Source organism: Monodon monoceros, unplaced genomic scaffold (assembly GCF_005190385.1).
Source record: "Monodon monoceros isolate NGI ecotype Baffin Bay Population unplaced genomic scaffold, NGI_Narwhal_1 Super_Scaffold_1, whole genome shotgun sequence".
Taxonomy (NCBI): Eukaryota; Metazoa; Chordata; class Mammalia; order Artiodactyla; family Monodontidae; genus Monodon; species Monodon monoceros.
This window is the reverse complement of record NW_021703765.1, coordinates 64,090,149-64,106,361: the sequence shown is the minus strand read 5'-3', so window position 1 is coordinate 64,106,361 and position 16,213 is coordinate 64,090,149. Positions and strand designations below refer to the sequence as shown.

The 16,213-nt window shown below is 53.9% G+C and overlaps 1 protein-coding gene across 1 annotated transcript; it reads right to left on the bottom strand.

Moving 5' to 3' along the window:
- Positions 1-342: 342 nt before the first annotated feature.
- Positions 343-16,012, bottom strand: PES1 (pescadillo ribosomal biogenesis factor 1). The gene is made up of 15 exons (XM_029231040.1): positions 15,875-16,012; positions 13,193-13,272; positions 10,529-10,682; positions 9,267-9,376; positions 7,685-7,856; positions 7,512-7,601; positions 4,948-5,064; positions 4,754-4,828; positions 4,464-4,553; positions 4,184-4,311; positions 3,667-3,792; positions 3,351-3,535; positions 2,722-2,888; positions 2,420-2,581; positions 343-865 (listed from the first exon to the last, which is right to left on the bottom strand). The coding sequence occupies exons 1-15, from the start codon at positions 15,896-15,898 to the stop codon at positions 782-784; spliced, it is 1,764 nt and encodes a 587-aa protein (XP_029086873.1). The 5' UTR covers positions 15,899-16,012; the 3' UTR covers positions 343-781.
- Positions 16,013-16,213: the final 201 nt, after the last annotated feature.

Sequence of the window (16,213 nt, the reverse complement as noted above, 5' to 3'; positions counted from 1 at the left end):
AGTGATGACAATCACGGTTGGTGTTTGCCGAGTACTTTACCTACCAGACACCTGACACTAGTGACTCTCTGAAACATTATCACTGAACCCTTCACACATGCCTGGGAGGAAGGCTCCAGAATTTCTATGCTTAGCTTACACGTGAGGAAGCAGGTTCACAGAGGAGAAGTCTCTGGGCTGGAATGTGCGCCTACCTTCTGGCACCTTTGGACCCCAAGGGATCCACAGGCAGCCAGAAAGCTCCGAGCAGTGACCGGCTCCTCTCAGTGAATATTGAGGGCTGGCCAACCTGGAGCACTAGGTGGCCCTTCTCCAACCCCAAAAAGGCTCATGAACACAGAATTCAACTGGCTGCAGAACTCCAGCCATTTAATAACAAATGCTTCCTCACCCTACCCCCCATCAGAGCACTGGGAAAATCGTGGGTCCAACCGTACGTGTGGGGGAGGGGATGCAGAAAGCCAGGGTGAATGGGAACAGTCAGTGAGGGGCTGGTCGGGTCCCGCCCCCTGTGTCGCTTGACCCCCGGGAGCATCGCGGGGTCAAGGAGAGGCAGAGGCCTCTCCTCTGCCCAGCCACCAGCAGGGAGCTCCATCCGAGCGAGGCTGGGGCTGTCCATGGGCCCAGCCAGAGATCTTGAGAGGAGGCCAGGGCCGGCAGAGGGAGGAGAAGGATGAAAACAGAAAAGACCCTGGTCTGTCACCAAGCCCAGGCCCTCTGGGTCCCTGTGCCAAGTCCAGCCTCCGGGAGCTGGCCTCACCCATGGCGAGGCTGCCGCCACTCACTCCGGCCTTGCCTTCTTGGCCTTCTTCTCAGACCTTACAGCCTCATCGTGGGCTTTCCGCTTCTCCACCAGTTTGTTGGCCTGTGAGGAAGAAGGGGAGGATTAAGCTGTGATGGGGGGAGGAGGTTGTGGAAGGGGACTCCCCCTTCTGCCACTCAAGGCCACCCATTAAAAGCAGAGCTTCCAGGAAAGCTAACAGGCAAATTACCAAGGGGAAAAAGCAAACCCCTCTGAAGAGCCTCAGGTGAGGAACCGTGACTTCACCCCTGCCTTTGTGACTCTGTGAAGTTATGGGCCCACAGCAAGTCAGGAGGATTGCAGGCTCCCAGAGCTGGAGGCAACTGCCCCACTGACCCCCTTCACCTGGGAAAGCTGGGGGCCATTCAAACCTTCACCAGGAGCTGCTAGGGTGGGGTCGACCTGGAACAGTCCTCCCCCGGGGCCATGTGGCACTATCTATTCCAAAACAGGTGGCCTTTCAACCTGGCAATTACACTCCTAAGAATTTACCCTGCAGAGACACTTGGAGGTAGGAAGAGAGGTGCTCAGGACTGTTCTCTGAGAACGACTATAAAAGGGAGACAACCTAATCCTGTCAGCAGGGAACAGGCCATGCGCTGTATGATGCCACGGACAGTTCATGCAGAACAACCTACAGGCAGACCTCGGAGATATTGTGGGTTGGATTCCACCCACCACCCCAATAAAGCGAATACTGCAATAAAGGGAGTCACGTGAATTTTTTGGTTTCCCAGGGCATATAAAAGTTCTGTTTATGCTATGCTGTTGTCTGTTAAGTGGCAATAGCATTATGTCTAAAAACACCATGCATATACGTTAATAAAAAATACGTTATTGCTAAAAAAACCTAACCATCGTCTGAGCCTTCAGTGAATTATAGTCTTTTTGCAACAGTAACATCAAAGAACATTGATCACAAATCACCATGACAAATATAATAATAATGAAAAAGTCAGAAATATTGTGAGAATTACCATCACTGGTGACACAGAGACATGAAATGAGCAAATACTGGAAAAACGGTGCTAAACAGACTTGTTCAACAGAGTTGCCACAAACCTTCCATCTGTAACAAACTCGTTATCTGTGAAGTGCAATAAAGCTAAGTGCCATAAAACCAGCTCTGCCTGTATGTGTAGCACAATGCCCCCCAAATAACATCTGTGTTATTACATGCACAAAAGAAACCTGGGGGGCTATTACTACAGATCACCCCAAGGGCAAGACTGTGAGCCACTTTTGCGTCCATTACAAAGTTCTGGCATGCACAGAACTCTCTTAAAATTTTTTTTTCTTTTATATTGAGCATATGTGGCTCTGTGAATGAGAGGAAACAAAACAGAAACTGAACCAAAACCTCCCACAGTCCCTCCAGCTTCATGCACTTCTGTGAAGTGCAGGTCCCGAGTCTGCTGCAGCAGCTCTGGCCCCCAATCCCAGCAGACTCAGAAACCACCAGGTGCAGGAAGGAGACTGACACCAAGATGCCCAGGGCAGGCAGACAACGTCAGAAAAATGCTAGAAAAGGGCCCAGAGACTGCCTGGGAGAGCCAGCCGGCCTCGAAGCTCAGCTGTGCGGCCCCAGCTGGAGCCTCAGGCGGCGGGGAGACTCACCTCGCGGATTTTGCGCCTCTTGCCAAACATGATCTTGTTGTAAAGGTACTTCTCCCGCTTCTTCATCATCATGATGGCCAGGCGCTTGGCCTCACTGTCCTCCTCCTGGGCCAGCCGCTGCTTATCCTCCAGCTTCACTGTGCCCACCATCACCTTGGGCTTCTGGGGACACAGTGGGGACACTTGTGGATGCAGGTTGACCCCCACCCTCTACCTCCAGCCCCCTGGCTCCCACCCTTCTGGCACCAAGGTGGCCAGTGGGGCTGCTTCCCAGGCCGAGAACCCAATCAACTCCCTGGTACCTTCCCCTCCCTCCTCGGCTCCTCCGGGGCCGTCAGTCGGGCCTCTTCCTCCCTTTCCGAACCAGCCTCCTTGTCTTCTTCCTCCTCCTCTTCTTTTCCTCCCTCTTCATCACCGTCACCTTCATCATCTTCCTCCTCATCCTCCTCTTCAGATTCATTCAAATCTCCTACAAACAGCCAAGGATTACGAACACCCGGGAGCCTGCTCCTCCCCTTGTGGCGAGAGAACTGGCGCCAGGCACCACCCTCTTCGGCACAGACGTTCCAAAGGCAGAGCAGGGCCATCCCGACCACAGGCCCTCTGGCACCTCCACCACAGGCCCAGCTGCCTTCAGAGCAAACTCCACGCCCCCAACCCCTCAGCTCTGCTGCCTCCCGTGGAACTTCCAGACCATTCTGCTCAGTCACTGGACATCAAGTAACACTGGATTATAAGACACAAACGTTTCCTCCTCCTAAGCCACATTACTCCGATGAGAGTTTAAAGGGCTTTGTACCCCTGCTGCCCTGTTCTCTGGAGCTTGCCACCTTTGTAGCCAAGAAGGGAAACAGCCAGGTGAAGCCCCCGGAGCCGAGGCCAGCCTGGAGGAGCCTGCCCACCCCGCCCTGCCCAGCTCCCTTTCACTCACCTGGGTGCTCTCCCCGCTGCAGGGCCAGCAACTTCAGCTTCTCAGGGGGCACATAATCGCCTTCCTTCTCTGACACGAAGGGCGAGAGGTGTGGAGGCAGCTGCACCCCGGGAAAGTAGTCTGCCACAGGGAGGAGGAGCCGGGCGTTCACGGAGTCAAACACCCACTGGGGCTGCACGTAGTACCTGCGCAAGGTGAGGGCAGAGAAAGCCGTGGGGCCACCCGAGACCCCACTGCATCTGCAGGGGCCTGGAGACAGACCTCCGCCCCCAGAAACCCAAACAGGCGGAGGAAGACGAGGGCCTTGGGGGCCTACCTGCCGATGACGGGGGTCTGTTGCCCAGGCCGGTCAACAATCTGGTGGGTGATGCCAGAGTCTGTGACGTCGTATGTGGCCCCAATGCACAGAGATTTGTCCCAGGACACGTTCCCTCCAAAACTCCTACAGGCACAGGGGGAGCCCATGAGGGTACTGAGGCATGAGGTACCCACCCTGGAACCCACTGGCCCACAAGCTCACGCTCCTAGGACACACCTGTCCCCTCCCCACCCCAGGAACCCCCCCTCCAATCGGCCGACGCCTCCAGTGCTGGCCCAGGGGAGACCTTCTGCCCTAAGCTGGTGAGGAAGTGATGCCAGCTGCCCTCTAATGGGTGCTTTCCACGTGCTTGGGGTGTGCTGAGTTTTCCACACCCATTTTGTTGAATCCTCACAACAGCCCTAAGCAGCGGATACTGACGCCAGCCCATTGTTACCGATGGGCGTCCAGGGCTGCGCTGTCTACGGCAGGACCCAGCCCAGTATGGCAGAGCCAGTGCCGTCAGGCTCCCTACCTGATGACAAAGGCCAGGGCCTCCCGGGGCACCTCACGGTTCAGGAAGAACTTCAGGCCCTCGAAGAGCTTCTTGTGCTTTTCCTGAGCCTCCAGCTCCTTCCTGCAGTCCTCCTGCGCCACCATCTCCTGCCGAGAAAAGGGGCTGCTCACACTATCAGGCCTGCTTGCACCCCACTGGAGGCAGAGGCTGGAGATGAGCCTCTCCCCAGCTTCCTTCTAAACCCCTCAGTCCGCCCGCCTCCCCAACCCCCGCTTCCAGAGGGCAGCGCAGTCCTCACCCCGTCAGCAGGAAACTCATCCACCTCGGCTTCCTCCTCCTCCACAGGCACCACCACACGGGCCAGACTGGCACTGAGAGAGGCCAGTTTCTGTGGGAAAGCAGCAGGGTTTCAGGGATGCTGCTTGCGGGTGGGGAGGGGTAGCGCTGGCAGTTCTTGGCCGGGTATCAGTGGGTTTGGGTTCTGAGGCTAAGCCCTGAGACCACCTATCTAGCCATGACCGCCTCCACCCCCAGGCCAGGAACCACCCTTCTGGGGGATGCAGGGCCAACGCTGGAAGCCTCTCTCACCTCCATAGAGCTCTCGGAGTCCAAAGCATAGGTGTCCTCGCTGGCCTTCGCTTCTGCATGGGCCTGACCCTCAAGCTGGGAGGCAAGGGGAAGGTCAGAGGAAGAGGATGCCCCTAGCCCCCACCTCCACGTGGGGAGAGAGGCCGTGGCCTCTGCCCAGTGAGGAGAAGGTGCTGGGCTGGGCTGGGGCCTACCTTGGGAGGGTAGTGCAGGTTAAGCGACTGGTAGAGGCGGAAGTTGACGAACCCCAGCAGGGTAGTGTAGAACTCGGTGAAGGTGGCCATGACCCTGTAGTCCACGTCTGTTGGGTGCTGGGGACACAGAGATGCATCAGCAGTGTCAGTGCAAAGACGGCACTGACAACCCATGTGGGGTGGGGGCTCCGGGTGCCCAAGGACCAGGAGCTCCTCCAGGGTGGCCCCGCCTTCGGAGCTCTGCCCCAGGAGAAGAGGCTGTGTGGCATGGCCCTACCCAGGAGCATTCTGGGCACCAGTGAGGCTCTGGACAAGGGTCCCAAGGCTTGTCCTGGAGGCCAGTGCTAGATCCCCGTGCCATAAAGGGGATGCTAGGAGTGAGAAGAGGGAAGCCTTTATCACGAGGTTGCCGGGACAGGCTGGTGCCCCCGCTCCCTGCCCCAGCTCTCCCCTTCACCCTGCAAGGCAGACTTCTGTTCTTGCAGAGGCCGCTCACACCTGCTCCCTTAGCCATCCCGTAATTTCCATTTACCATCTTTTCTGGGGCCAGCCCATGAGCACCTGGGGGCCTTGCTGGGAAAGGTGGCCCTGGATCAGCCCATCTGCCTGGGTGGGGGTAGTGGGCGGGCGGTACTCAGCACCTATGAGCCCTGGCAGGAGCCTTCGGACAGATACTCAGAATTCAGCAACCCTGCCTTGGGCCCGAGCCGGAGACAAAGGCACAACCCGAGGACCCAGGACAGGCTGGGCAGCTGCCTGGCGCAGCCCCAGGGAGCTCCTGAGAAATGCTGCCTGCTTGGGGCAAAAACACAGAGCAAGCGGGGGACACGGGAGGGCTCGTCTTAAACCTTGAGGAGTTGATAAAACAAAACAGGGCAAGGATCTGAGACCCAAACCAAAGTGCCGCGACCCTTGAGCAGCACTGCCTGGCATACCAGAGAGGCCAGGCCAGCCTAGCCAACTTCTGAGACCTGGACAGGGGGATACGCCAAGCAATGATGAAATCAGTAATGATCACAGCATCCCATCTGTGCCTGTGAGCCTGTGACGCTGAGCTGTTTCTACATCCTGCCAACAGGCAGTGACTGGGCTGTGGGGGTAAAGGGGCCAAGAGGTGCCCCACCTGTCCCCCACTGATACCTCAGTCCTTCCATGAGCATCCACCAGGGCCTTCGACGGGCCTGGGAGCACGTGAGCAGTGACTGTCCCACAGCACAGCAGCCCCCTGGGCCCCGCTACCTGCCTGGGTCCTGCTGCCAGGAGCCCAGCACTGGCTGCACAGGGGCCCCAACTATGACCCAGGGCTGGTCCCCCATCCTCTTGCTGAGAGGAAGCAGTGGCAGTGAGCTGGCCAGAGAGGAAGGAGGAAGGGGTGGCCCGTGCCCTCCCCCGTTCCTCCAGGGCCAGCTGTGTGGAGGCTGGCCTCCACAGGGCCCTATTCACCACTGGCAGTACAGACAAAGACCAGTCTGAGCAGTGAGGGGGTGGGACATCAGAGAGAAGGAAGGAGAGGGAGGGGCAGAGAGGAAGGAGGGAAGGCAGGGCAGAGAAGGCAGGAAGGACAGAGGAGAGGAGGGACAGAGAGGGGAAGAAGGAAGAGCACAGACTTGCACACACTCCTGCCCCCAGGGAGTGGGCACAGAGACTGCTGAGGGCCGAGCACCTCTCACCCACAAAGACCACAGGCTGCCACCAATTGTCACTGCTGCTCTGCACTCAGCGGGGGTTCCGGCCTGTGGCCCCCAGCCCAGAGTAATCAGCAGTGGCCCAGGGGACCCAGACCACCAGCTCATGCTGGAGCACCCGCTGCCTGGCCAGCAAACCTGCCATCCAGCTGAGTCTCCACTGAAGGCACCAGTTCTCACTCAAGGCACAAGCAGGAAGCAAGGCCAAATGCAGGCCCACAGCAGGATAAGTCAGGCGCCAAGCCTGAGACCCTGTGGGAGACTAGAGGCTAACAACCCCCATACGGAGGCCAAACCAAGATTTCTCTCGACGGATCCTGCCAAAAATTCTCACAGTCTTAAAAAGAAAGATGAGTAAGAAATAGTGCCAGTAATAAGTAGTACTCCTCTTGTGCTCATCCTCCCCAATCTCACCCAGTCCCCAGTTCTGGGTGGGGCACAGGAGTCGGGGTGGCAGAGTGGGGTGAGCACCCAGCAGGTTGGAGGGCAGGGCCGTGTATACAGGCAGTGCTCGGCCCCGGTGGCCGCTCACTGTTGGTTCTGCAACCCCCGAGGGCCAAGCACCAGGCACTTTTAAAGCTTTTTTCCCTCAAATCCTCACAACAAGGATTAGAAGGTGGAAGCACGTTATTAACTGGGCACAGAGAGGTAAAGGAACACGTCCAAGGTCAACCAGCTAGAAGGTACTGGAGTCAGGCTGGCTCGGGCTCTTGTTACAATTCTGTACCACACACCCCCCACCACCCTGGCCGGCACTCAGGAACCCAGCTGGTTCTGCAGGACAGGAAGAGTCCCCCTTCACCCACACCATTATCTCTGTCTAGGAAGCAGAGAGGGAGCAACGGTCCCTGCACAACCCTTCCCTGTGGGCACACTCACATCGTGGGAGAAGGTGTAGGGCGTGATCCACACGATGGGCTGGCCCAGCACCTCGGCCTGGTAGTAAATGCCTTTGATGGACAGGAAGACCTGCGGTGGACGGGGGACAGCGTGGTGAGGACATGGGGGTGCGGGGCAGGGGGCTGGGCCCCACTGGGTGGCCCCGGGCTCACCTTGCGCAGGGCACGGGCGGCGATGACGTAGTGCATGAACTCCACGGCCAGCCGGTGGCACAGCTGGATGGTGTGCACGTGGCACTTGCCGGTCCGTGGGAAGGTGGAGAAGAGGAAGCACATGGAGAGGGCGTCGTCCAGGTCCCGCAGGGCATCTATGAACGTGGGGTACCTGCGTGGCCAGGAGGGTGGCGCTCACAGGGTTGCTCAGCCTGGGCTCTGAGGGGCCCCCGATCTCGTTGCCCCACCCCAGGCCCTGCCACCGCCACCTCCTGAACAGGGAGCTGGGCAACGCCCTGGGGCCTGGCAGCGCCAACCTCCCCACAGCTTCCGGAGAAATCACGGAACCAGGATGTGCCCACTTGGCTCTGAGGTCAGAGAAATCTGAGTCAGGAGGGGCCAGCCAGGTCTTCAGACACAGAGCAAAACAGAAGAAAGGTCTGCAGGTACCTCTCAGAACAAGAGAGGCACTTGGTTTCCTGGTTCAGAGGCCAAAGACTCAATCAGCCCCCTCTTGTGCCTCGAAGTTTCCTCGCTCTGCACCTCACAGACAAACCCAACAACCCGGGCCTTTCCTAGAAACAGCACTGGCCATTCTTTCTTAAGCAAGGGCTGAGAAGGAGGTGACGCAGAATGGGAACGCCACCATACTGCCATCTAGCGTGCACGTGAATCCAGACACTTGCTTTTTTCTTGCGCATTTCTTTTTTCATTTGTTCCATAGGACAGCTGTGTCACAGGCGTCGTCTCTCTGTTAGAGGAGGACCTGCTCGGAGCAGGAGCAGTTCGCGGACTGCCCAGCTCGTGGCCACGGGCTGGGGTGAGAACACCTGCTGTCGAGCTCCCAGGCCAAGGCTGTTGCCCTGCTAGCCCATGGCTGGCCCGACTCAACGAAGCCAAGTCCATCCAGCCTGGAGCTAAGTGTTCCCAGGGCCAAAAGCCACCAAGAGAAGGCAGACATTCAGTTAGCCCAGAGTTTCTGCACCTTACCACCACTGACATTGTGGGCCAGGTTGTCCCGTGTCGTGGGGGCTGTCCTGTGCACTACAGGGTGCTGAGCAGCATCCCTGGCCTCTACTAATTAAATACTAGTAGACCCCCTGCCATCCAAGTCAGGAGAAGCAGAAGTGCCTCCAGACATTGCCAAGTGTCCCCACTGATTTAGTCAACGAATGACGGGAACTGCTGAGAAGGATGGGCAAGAAACAGTTGAGATCAGAGGTGTCCAGTCACGTCTTCCAGGACTGACCATGCACCCCACGCATACCCCCAGGACTCTGGCTCTCTCTCACCACAGGGCGTTTGCACTTGCTGTTTGCTCTGCCCGAACCATGCCTCCCCTGGCTGGCTCAACTGTCTCCCCCGAGAGACCTCCTTTGACAAGCCTGTAACTAACGTGCGTCCTCCAGCTCCCTTCCTGGAGAGCATCCCTCGTGGCACTCGTGTGGACTTGCAACCATTAGAACAACTTGCCAGTTTGTTTTCTGGTCTGCCTCCTCCAACAGGATGCCAGCTCTGTGAGCAGGGTCTCGGCCCCGTTCCCCACTGTACCCCCAGCACCAGGTCAGAACCCCCGGCTCACCGCTCCTTGACGATGTGGTCGAGCTTGTAGTTGGGCTTGTTGTCCTTCAGCCGCTCCACCGTGTTCCACTCACTCTTCCCATAGGCCTTCCGCAGCTTCCGGACGAACACCTGGGAGAGAGGAGGAGACCACTGATGTGGGGCCAACGGCTCCCGTACACCCCTTCCGTGGAGGAGGGATGCTCGGTGCAGGAGGGCTCTCTGACCACGGCTGTCTGCCGGCACGATCTGCCCCCTCAGCCCGGGGTTTGCACAACAGCCGCCTCCATGGAGCAGCGAACCTGACCCAGACTGACGACAGAGCCACCCCACTGCATCCCACTGACAGATGAACAGGGATAAGCATTCAGACGGGCTGACTCCGCATGTTTACGTGAAAGTATAACGTTTTCAGCCCTATTTTCCAACTGAGAAGTGAGACAGACCAGGGCCAGGAGGCTGGGCCAGAAACACCAGTCCGCATGTGTGTCTAACGAGCCTCGGGCCCACGTGTGGGGCTGGGCCACACGAGAAAACGCAGTTGAGGCCAATGGTGGCCCCCGAAAGTCCTCTAAACTGACCAACTGCCTCCCCCGAGCACTTCTTCAGAGGCTCAGAGGCCACCTGCGGTGAGACTGTAAACAGCAGCTCTGAGACAGCCAGTCCCACAAGGGGCCCAGTTCCAGTGCAATGAGCTGAGGTGTCTGGAAAACCCAGCAGCAGGACAGGTCCAGCCACCCACCTTGGCCAGCTCTGGCGAGAGGGCTGCCAGCAGCTGTACCCCACAGTCTGGCCCTGCTGCTCGGCAAAGGCTACAGTAACAGCAGTCTACTTTCAATTATTTGCATTTGGTATAATTAAGTTTCTTCTTTCCCTGCAGTATTTAAGCATTTAATCGTTTCTATTTGAGGAATGAAAAGCTTGGTCTCCTGGGAACAATTCCAGAAAGAACCTGAATAGGAGTGGTTTATTTGGGCAGAAAACACACCAGAGAGCCCCTGAAAGACCACAATCTTTGCCTCAGAGGCAATACATTTACCCTTCTCCAAAAGAACCAGGGGAAAAGTATGACAGGTAACGCATTAATCATTGGTCAGGTTCTATGTAAATGATTTCCACACCTAAGATCTCAGTCAATCCCCCCGACACCCTTTTGAGGTAGAATTACCTCACCCTATGTACAGGCTTGCTCAGAGAGATCAAACAATTTGCCCAAGGTCAGTGTTAGTGGGTCTGCGTAGAGCTGGGAAGGGCCCCATCCAGACCCTAGAGCCCAGGCCTCACCTTGTACTCCCGGAACTTGTTGACAATGGGTTCATGGAGGAGGAATCTGATGTCTTTGATAAGGTAAAAGGTTCGGGCTGCCGTGGAGCCCTTGTTGACCTTCTTCTTGTGTTTGGGTTCATGGGGATAAATGCCCTTCAGGATGCACAGCCGCCTGGAAGACAAAGGCCACTCCTTCTATCAGCAAACGTGCTGAGCACTGGGCATGCTGGGCCTGGAAAACTGCAGTGAACAGAGAACACAGGAGCCCTGCCCTTTGGAAAACTCACATTCTAGTGCAGGAGTCCGACAGTGACAAGTTCCCGACAAACATAGAGCAGACAGTCCCAAGCACCAGAAAGGAAACAATCAGGATACTGACAGGGGCCAACTGGTAGGTACCTCTTTTAGCAAGGAGAGTCAGGAAAGGCCTTGTTGACAAATCAACATTTCAGCCACATGGAGGTATACTTCATTTTATTGAATTTCACTTTATTGCACTTTGCAGGTAATTGCATTTTCTTTTTTTTTTTTAAACAAATTGAAGGTTTGCGCAACCCTGCATTGAGCAAGTCTATCAGCGCCATTTTTCCAACATTTGCTCACCTTCATGTCTCTGTGTCACATTTTTGGAATTCTCACAATATTTCCAAACTATTTCATCATTATTATATTTGTTATAGCGATCTGTGATCAGTGATCTTTGATGTTGCTATTGTAATCATTTTGGGGGCACCACGAATAGCACCCATACAAGATGGTGAACTTCATCAATAAATGTTGTGTGTGTTCTGACTGCTCCACCCGACCTGCCATTCCCCAGTCTCTCTCCCTCTACTCAGGCCTCTCTACTCCCTGGGACACAATATTGATATGAGGTCAACAAATAACCCTACAGTGGCCTCTAAGTGTTCAAGTGAAAGGAAGAGTCCCACATCTCTCACTTTAAATCAAAAGCTAGAAATGATTAAGCTTAGTGAGGAAGGCATGGTGAAAGCCAAGACAGGTCGAAAGCTAGGTTTCTTGCACCGCAGCCAGCCAAGTTGTGAATGCAAAGGAAAAGCCCTTGAAGGAAATTAAAAGAGCTATTCCCGTGAACACATAAACGATAAGAAAGCAAAACAGCCTTATTGCTGATATAAAGTTTTAGTGGTCTGGACAGAAGATCAAACCAGCCACAACATTCCCTTAAGCCAAAGCTTAATCCAGAGCAAGACTCTAACTCTCTTCAATTCTATGAAGGCTGACAGAAGTAAGGAAGCTGCAGGATGAAGTCTGAAGCTAGCAGAGGATGGTTCATGAGCTTTAAGGAAAGAAGCCATCTCCAGGACATGAAAGTACAAGGTGAGGCAGCAAGTGCTGATGTAGAAGCTGCAGCAAGTTATCCAGATCTAGCTAAGATAATTAACTAAACAACAGATTTTCAATGTTGATGAAACAGCCTTATATTAGAAGAAGATGCCTTCTAGGACTTTCCTAGCTAGAGAGAAGTCAATGCCTGGCTTCAAAATTTCAAAGGACAGGCTGACTCTCTTGTTATGGGATAACACAGCTGGTGACTTTAAGGTGAAGCCAATGCTCATTCACCATTCTGAAAATCCTGGGGCCCTTAAGAATTATGCTAAAATCTACTCTGCCTGTGCTCTATAAATGGAACAACAAAGCCTGGATAACAGCACATCTGTTTACAAAAAACAATGTCAGGGGCTTTCCTGGTGGTGCAGTGGTTAAGAATCCACCTGCCAATGCAGGGCACACGGGTTCGAGCCCTGGTCCAGGAAGATCCCACGTGCCGTGGAGCAGCTAGGCCCGTGAGCCATGGCTGCTGAGCCTGTGCGTCTGGAGCCTGTGCTCCGCAACGGGAGGGGTCACAACAGTGAGAGGCCCGCGTACCTCAAAAAAAAAAAAAAGAAACTGTCACAGCCAGCCCAGCCTTCAGCAACCACCTCCTTGATCAGTCGGCAGCCATCAACATCGAGGCAAGACCCTCCACCAGCAAAAAGATTACCACTCACTGAATGCTCAGATAATGATTAGCATTTTTTAGCAATGAAGTATTTTAAATTAATGCATGTTCCTTTCTTTTAGACATAAAACTACTGCACACTTAATAGACTACAGTATAGTGTAAATGTAACTTTTATATGCACTGGGAAACCGCTTCATCGCGATATTCATTTTATTGCAATCGTGTGAAACTGAATCCACAATATCTCCAAGGTCTGCCTATAAAGGGCAGAGGGAAGAGAATCTTAAGAAGGACAGCGGCTGTAAGAGTGGGAAGTGCTGGGTGCGTTTGGAAGATGAAAAGTGAGCCAGGCAGCAGGACGCAGGCTGTGGAAGAGTCTGGACTGGACTCTCCAAGGAGCTGAGAACCACAAGCTGCAGGATCAGGGGTCACTACTGCCAGAAGGGAGAGGATGGGTGACAAAGACCCAGATAAGAGAGCAGCAGTGCATTGCACCAGTGGGCCCATTTTGATGACTCAGGGTGACATGACCCAGTTCTCCAGCTTCCCCGTGGACCACACCTGGCAAAGCACAGCTCACTAAAGCAAAGCCAGGCAAGAAAGAGAAGGAATGGCAGAATCCCAGACAGAGTTTACAGCAGTGCAGTTAAGAGAGGGATGTGGCTGAGTTTTCACTGGCCAGGCACCCAAAGTCCCCCTCTCCTCTCCAACCTCACCTGAAGTCAGCCAGGCTCAGCTGCAGCTTCTTCCGGGCTTTGTTTCGGGTGATGTAGTTGGTAGCAGAGCCTCGTTCATACTTGGGGAGGATAAAATCAATTCTCCATTAGCAATGATTACAATGACGGAGAGCAACCTCTGGACATTGCTCATGCAAGAGGCGACTATCACTCTGGATAAATGGCCAAGAGGCTGTGGGGACGGAGCGCTCCTGCACTGTCCCTGCAGTTGTCAGCACAGAGGAGGACACATACATCTGCACGATGCAGGACCATGAGGTTGCTGTGGATCAGGTGCTATGCCAAGCACTTAGTAGTGGCTGTAAGTACTGACCATTATGATTACTGATTTGCACACATTATTCATTTAATCCCCACAACACTGTGAGGTGGGTGCCATTAAAATTCTCATTTCACAAGGGAGGAAAACAGGCTAAGTAAAATAACCTGCCCAGGTCACATAGCTTTTTAAGAGCTGGGGCTGGATTCAGACCTAGGTCCAAGTCCAGAACCTGAGTGTCTCATCCACTAAGCCAGTGTTCTCAACTTCTTTTTCATTATAACCACCCCTCCACCACCAGAGGCCTTTTTAGATCTTTTCTCCCCTTTAATCACCCTCTCTCACAGCCCCATAAAATGTTAATACCACAGGTACACTGTAGATGTTTCTGTAATGTGGTCCTTCTGAGGGCTACACATCATTGTAATGTCTAAGATGTCCCCCAACCAATTTCTGTTCCCTTCAGGATGACACCATCCAGTTGAAAATGCACACTCTAAGCCACACAGCCTCTCTCCTTCCTCATTCATTCAACAGACAATCACAAGACCTCTACTATGTTCCAAGTGTTTAGCTAGATGCTAGGAGGTAATAAAGACAAAAGGCCTGGTCTCTACCTGCACCCAAAGGGCATGTTGTGTTGTGCAACCATCTGGACATCTGTGGTGCTAAGACGCTGCCTCACACTCACACGTCTGTATCCCTGATAGACCAGCAGTGCACTGTACCAGCCCCCTGCAATGCTAACCAAGCACGTCCTTCCCAAACGAGGTCTTCCTCTGGATTAAGACAGCATAGGCCTCAATGGCCAGGTCCAGCTCTAAAGGGACAAACCTGTAGCCTTCTGAGGGGTATGTTTATGAATAATCCCACAGTCACGAAACATGCCCTTCATTCATTCTTCCCTTTAGACGTTTATTGCCTACTGGGGATCAGGCCCGCGCCAAGTTCTGAGGGTACAAAGATGACTTTCAGACTGCCTTAGGGAAGTTGCTTTCATTCTTTCATTAAAATTGTTTTCTATTGCCCTACACTGTCACCATTCTTATTCTTTCAAACATTAAAGGGATAATTAAAGTCAACCGGGGTGACTTTACTCCCTGGGTGTATGGCAGTGTATTCAGCATTTTGGGCTGTTAGATGCTATTGGCACCTAGGGGTAAGAGGCCAGGAATGCTGCTAAACATCCCACAACACACAGGACAACCCTCCCCACAACACTTATCTGGCTCAAAATGTCAAAACGGTTGTGAAACCCTGCTTTAAAAACTGTCATGATTTGTTGGGACTTCCCTGGCGGTCCAGTGGTTAGGACTCCGAGCTTCCATTGCACGGGGCCCGGGTTCCATCCCGCAAGACGCTGGGCGTGGCCAAAACAAAACAAACAACAACGACAAAAACTGTCATGATTTGTTTACATATCTGCACCTGTACCTCAAAGTCAGGTTTTCAATGTTATATCTTTGTAGTTCCAATCACTAGCACTTAGCTCAATAGCTGGATTAAAAACGGATTGGTGGCAGGAACTTTCCAGCTGACAGAAACAATCGAGGCAACTACATCTTCCTCATCCTCATCCCCATCCCCTCTCTAATCTCTTCATGCCATCAAGGTGATTCTCCATACAGCAACAAGAACAACTCCTTGAAAAACGGATATTACTCCCCCTTCAGTTGATTCTTACTGCTTTTTGAATAAAATCAGTGTCCTCACTGTGCCTGACAGGCCTTGCATGACCTGGTCCCTGTCCAACCGCAACTTCACCAGATGCCACTCTCCTCTTGGTTTACTATACCCCAGCCAAGCTGATATCCTTTAATTTCTTGCACACAGCCAGCCTTTTCCACCCGAAGGCCTTGGCACTTAGTTTCCGCTGCCAGGCTTGTTTGTGATCGTTTTATTTCGTTATTTACTTTAGTGTCCAACTTCCCCACTAGAAAGTGAGGTCCACGAATGCAGGGACCACAACTAGTTGTTTATGTCTCCCATCCCCAATGTCCAGGACAAGGCCTGATTCAACAGAAAAGGGAGTCACAAGTTTTAGAGATGATTAGCTCGAAATAATGGTGAGCTCTACGTAATGTTCATCATTTTCAGTAAAGTTATCCTCCGGCTCGGCCTGTTTTGGGGTGCAGCTTTGCTTGGTAACCTCGACGCTCTTTCACAGCTCTACTCCAGGGTTCTTTCCCCTATTTTACAGAACAAGTACTGCCGTCCTCGCCCATCCTCGAACCCCTTCTGCCTGCTGTCTCCTGTCGCGTTGATCCCAGCCGCTTCTGCACCCACGAGGATCCAAGGCCGGAGAAAGGCGCAGTCCCCGGGCTCCATCGCTCCCGTCTCCTATCTCCTGAGGCACCCCCGTCCCCCCTGCCCCAGACCCGCCCCGGCCTCTCGCCCATCACCTTCTTCTTCTCCAGGCCTCCCATGGCTCCACGCAGAAGGATCTACAAGCACCGCGTAGACACCACCAGTTCCTCTCGCACTTGCCCTGCCTAGGGCCCCGAGGCCCCCACGCCGCCGGCCTGCGCGTGCTGTCCAAGGAGGTGCCTGAGCGAGTCTACTGAAAGATGGAATTTTTCTCCTAGAGATTAAAACTAAATCCTCTGAAAAAAATATCGCTAAGACATATCTTTTGGGCTCTTTCTCATCGGTGAGCCTGTTACAGACATTTTTAATGTTTAAGCATGGGCGTATATTCAGGCATTTCTATAATCATCCTGATGACGAGCGCTTGACGTTAT